This window comes from Bidens hawaiensis, unplaced genomic scaffold, assembly GCF_021521415.1.
Source record: "Bidens hawaiensis isolate Kalapana, Puna unplaced genomic scaffold, B.hawaiensis_p1.1 tig00012999_1, whole genome shotgun sequence".
NCBI classification, from domain to species: domain Eukaryota; kingdom Viridiplantae; phylum Streptophyta; class Magnoliopsida; order Asterales; family Asteraceae; genus Bidens; species Bidens hawaiensis.
Window position 1 is genome coordinate 411,579 of NW_027492089.1, and position 5,085 is coordinate 416,663.

The window sequence follows — 5,085 nt, forward strand, 5'->3', positions numbered from 1 at the left end:
ACAATGTGACTTAAACCCTCGTTACTTAAAAACTAACACATATTTCACTGGATCAAATATATAACCGATTCAGTCTACTCCATTAGGTCATTTAGTTCCAACTATCAATATTAAAAATCCTCCTGCTCTGTCATCAATTGACGGTATTACTTAGGACGCAATATAATTTAAATGGTCAAATACTATTTTGTTTTTTAAAGCCCCTAAGTAGTAAATTAAGGATCTTGGATCCAACACATAAACGTTTGGTAGTTTCTTGATTAAAACTAAAACCAGCAAGATGTGCAACTTATAATGCACGTAACACAAGTTAATATTTTTAAATTAACAAAAGAATAATTGGGTGGAGAAAGAGAATAAACATCCAGACTAATTAACTAATTATTTATAACATGGATATACATAACCACCAATAGAAACTTGGTATGTTATTGCATTCCACTCCCTATATAAGCCACCCAATAGTAAGCCATAATCACACAAACCCTAATTTCCTCCTTTCTTAACCTTATTCCAAAATGAAAACCTTTCTATTATTAGCAACTTTAGTTGCAACCGTGTTACCTTTTATTTCTAGCGTGTCTGGATACACCAAGTCCGAAATCACGACTTGGTGTAGCCAGACACCCCACCCGCAACCCTGCGAGCATTTCTTGGCCACTAATTCGAACCGTGGCTCAATCAAGCAAAAACCGGACTTTGTTAAAGCTTTGTTAAAGGTGACATTAGACCGTGCTGAACACGCAGGGTCTCACACTCTAACGCTCGGTCCAAAATGCCGTAACGAGCGTGAAAAAGCCGCGTGGGCGGATTGCTTAGAGCTTTACGAGGACACAATATCAAGAATCAATAAAACCGTTGATCCGTACAAAAAGTGTAGCCAGACTGACATGCAAACGTGGCTTAGCACTGCGCTAACGAATATGGAGACGTGCAAGGCGGGGTTTGAAGAGCTTGGTGTGAGCGATAATGTGTGGCCGTTGATGAATAATAATGTGTCGGCTTTGATTAGTAATACACTAGCAATGAACAAAGGAGGTAGCTCGACGTATGGTGGAGCTAGTGGTAAGAAATTAGGGTTTCCGGATTGGGTGACCCCGGGAGATAGAAAGTTGTTGCAATCATCGAGTCCTCAGGCTAATGTGGTGGTGGCTCAAGATGGTTCGGGTAACTATAAGACGATTGGTGCGGCGATAGCTGGGGCTGCGAAAAGATCGGGGAGTGGAAGATATGTGATTCATGTGAAGGCGGGTGTTTATAAGGAGAATATTGAAATTGGTAAAAAGCTGAAGAATATTATGTTGTTAGGAGATGGTATTGGTAAAACTATAATTACCGGTAGTAAAAGCGTTGGAGGCGGCACCACCACCTTTAAATCCGCCACTCTCGGTAAGCACGATAAAGTTGTCACTTGGTCATACTTTAGCTACACTACCTTCATCTGAATTCACATCATAAAACAGACATTTACAAAATACTTAAACAACTGTTTTGACAAAAAAAATCAAAGTTTGAAAAATTTTGGTATGAACGACCGCTTAAACAATATCTGGACGGTCGTTTTGATCATAATGGTGTCAAACTTTGAAAATTATTTATAAGAATCTTTACGACAATTTTAACTATGTACGGTCAAACTTTGACTTTTTATTTCAAAAATGCCGCCAAACTTCTTATCAGACGGTGTGTAAGATTAGATGTCAGACTCCTGCAAAGTTTCAAGTTTATTTGAATTATCATTCAATATTTTCAAAACAAACAATTTCCAAACAAATTATATTAACACTATTTTTGTCATGACTTTCAGCGGTGGTCGGAGACGGATTCATCTGCCGCGGCATCACCATCCGCAACACCGCGGGCCCACAAAACCACCAAGCTGTGGCACTCCGTAGCGGCTCCGATCTTTCAGTCTTTTACCAATGCAGCTTCGAGGGTTACCAAGACACACTATACGTCCACTCAAACCGACAATTCTACCGTGAATGTGACATATACGGCACAGTTGATTTCATTTTCGGCAACGCCGCAGTTGTCATCCAAAACTGCAACATTTACGCGCGTAAACCACCAAACAAAACCAACACCTTAACGGCTCAAGGCCGCACCGATCAAAACCAAAACACTGGGATTTCAATCCATAACTGTCGTGTTACCGCGGCCCCTGACCTTAAAGGTGTGTCTGGAGTTAAGACATACCTCGGGAGGCCGTGGAAGCAATACTCGAGGACGGTTTTCATGAAATCAAACCTCGATGGTTTGATCGACCCAGCGGGGTGGATGCCATGGAGTGGGAACTTTGCACTTAATACATTGTATTATGGTGAGTATATGAACACTGGCCCGGGTTCATCAACCGCAAAACGGGTTAATTGGAAGGGGTATCGTGTGATCACTAGTAGTGCTGAGGCGGCGAAGTTTACTGTTGGGAACTTTGTGGCTGGTGGCTCGTGGTTGCCGGCTACCAATGTGCCATTTACTTCTGGTCTGTAATTGATTAATTGTTTATATGTTGTATCTTTTTTTTGTTGTGTCGATATTTTGTGATTGTTGGATGATTATTTGAATATACATTGATTTTAATAATAAGTTAATAACCCACTATGTGCTGATTGCCTTCATAACTTCATTTGATAATGACATTATTTTACATATTTATGCAGTGGTGTAGCCAGAAATTTTTTTTCTATGAGTTTGAATAATTTTGATGGACGGACGATCGATAATCTATCACTTAAGTTTTGGGTATTCTACGGGTTTGATATCGAAATTTTAACGAATACAATGTCAAAATACATGAATATATAACACTAAAAAGAAATTTGTACGAGTTCAGCCGAACCCGTTTCCCAAAAATTACCTACACCCCAGTATGTATGAATCATAAGTAGAAAACTTAGAAAGAAATGCTCAAGAAGTAAAATATTTAAACAAATTTTTTTTTAGAAAGCGAATAAAGATATTTTGGACTTAATTACATTAAGAAAATAACTAAGATTGATTTGGTAGTAAAGTTTTTATTCATATAAAGTTAAAAATATTAAAATAACTTAAGATATTAGAAAAGAAAAAAGCATGTAACATGTTACAATAATTCATTGAGCCTTACCTAGTGGCGAATCTTGTATTGAGGCACCGGGGGGGGGGGGGGGGTGAGCTCAAAATGTATTAAAAAATCACAAACGAGAGGAGGCCGGACTCAAATTTTCGGCCAAAAAATGATAAACTTACACAACGTATATAATTTTTTCGGCCAAAAACGGGTAAATTTACATTACTGCGCAAAAAAACAGGGGGGGCGGGGCCACCCCCTGGCCCCAATGAAGATTCGCCACTGGCCTTACTCGTATTGTTGCATAAAAACCTTAATGCTCTTCATATAAAACTATCTTTTAAAGGATAGATCCTTGTAAATGTAAAAAAGTTTGAAACTCAAAATCCTGAGAGAACACGCCATATAGATGTAAATTTATTAACTTCAAGAGTAAACGTAAATGCGAGTATTTAATTGTAAGTGGTTTTAGACGTGTCGTATAATAGTATACACACCAGTATAATCATATAGTTTATTCATATTTGGTATCATAAAAAACAACATAATAACCGTTAGATAAACAATCATGATTCTCTTAATTTAACACTTCGTGTGTGTAAACTGTAACATGCTTGGACGTACCATTGTAATCAACAATTCTTGACTTTACGATTATTTTTTTCATATAACAAAAAAGTTATTTGATTTTAATTATCAAAATGCTATTGTTTAAACTTGTTCATGTTATTAAAATATAAATGAAAAAACATACACGATGATTGAACTAAAAGAAGATTCATACCTTAATGGTTAAGGGTACTTGTTCCCAGTTGAGCTGTTAATATGGTTTGTTTTCTAAATCCATAAAGACAAGATTCTTTGCCGGTGGTTTTCTTACTTTTATTTATTAAAGCTAATAGTTTACAAATAATCAAATATGTATAATGTTGTGAACAACTAATACTATAAAAGGTTAAAAAGAAGAGGGAAAAATGATAAATATGTGGAAAAGAAAGGCAAAGCAACTTTTCATCTTGATGTATTTTTATCATTTTATGTACTACAAAGTTATCACATTTTTTTTATTAAATTCTTTAAAAAGTTTTAACTAACTTTTATTTTACTATAATTTGGATCACTGACTGTTCGTTCGATCATCTCCATTTTCCGAGTACGGAATCATGGGGTGATAGACTGACGCTTCCTTGAAAAGAAGCTCATACATCAGTCCGCTCCATACACCTGACCCGACGATACATTTGATTGGTTCGTTTTAATATATCTAGATGTATGGCCCGAAATGGGCCCTAAATCTTCCCTACGTTTTATTATTATTTGATCCCTGAGACCAACTCGTGCACATCAACAGGTTTTGAGCCTAATGATTTTTAAGACTCGGTCAGTTAAGCTTTTGGTGAATTGGTAGTGGGAAACAAATGGCCCATAATCATTTTGGCTATTCAATATTCATTATTCAAAGTTTCTAATCAAACCGACGAAACTTACATTTATATGTTCTCAAATTTGTTATCATTATTTAACGAGTAAACTACGGTTTCGTCCCTATGGTTTTTCTAAATTTACGGTTTTAGTTTAATAGTTTCAAATTTGCGATTATTGTTCTTGTGGTTACAATTCACTTGCAATTAAACCTGAATTCACTAATCTCGTCAGGTCTGGTCGTTAAACTCGTCAGCATGCCCCTCACGTGAGGGGCAGTTTTGTCATTTATTTTTTCCAAAATACACCTCAACCCCTCACGTGAGGGAGAGTGCGAATTAGGGCTGTGGTTTATTTTCAAAGAAAAAAGGAAAAAAAATTGTTACTCATGTGAGGGACACGCTGATGGATTTTACGACCGGATTTTAACGAGGTTAGTGAGGTCGGGCTTAACTGCAAGTGAAATGAAACCACATTGACGAAAATCGCAAGTTTGAAACTGCCGGACAAAAGCGCATATTTAGGCAAACTACATAGACAAAAACCGGAGTTTACTATTATTTAACCCTTTGAAAGTTATTTATTGAAGTCTGATTTAAATAAGAATCCAT

The 5,085-nt window shown here is 36.7% G+C and overlaps 1 protein-coding gene across 1 annotated transcript; it reads left to right on the forward strand.

Moving 5' to 3' along the window:
* The first annotated feature begins 500 nt into the window (after positions 1-500).
* LOC143542890 (pectinesterase 2-like) lies at positions 501-2,495 on the forward strand. Its single transcript, XM_077035362.1, has 2 exons — positions 501-1,389; positions 1,808-2,495. The coding sequence occupies exons 1-2, from the start codon at positions 519-521 to the stop codon at positions 2,491-2,493; spliced, it is 1,557 nt and encodes a 518-aa protein (XP_076891477.1). The 5' UTR covers positions 501-518; the 3' UTR covers positions 2,494-2,495.
* The last annotated feature ends 2,590 nt before the right edge of the window (positions 2,496-5,085 follow it).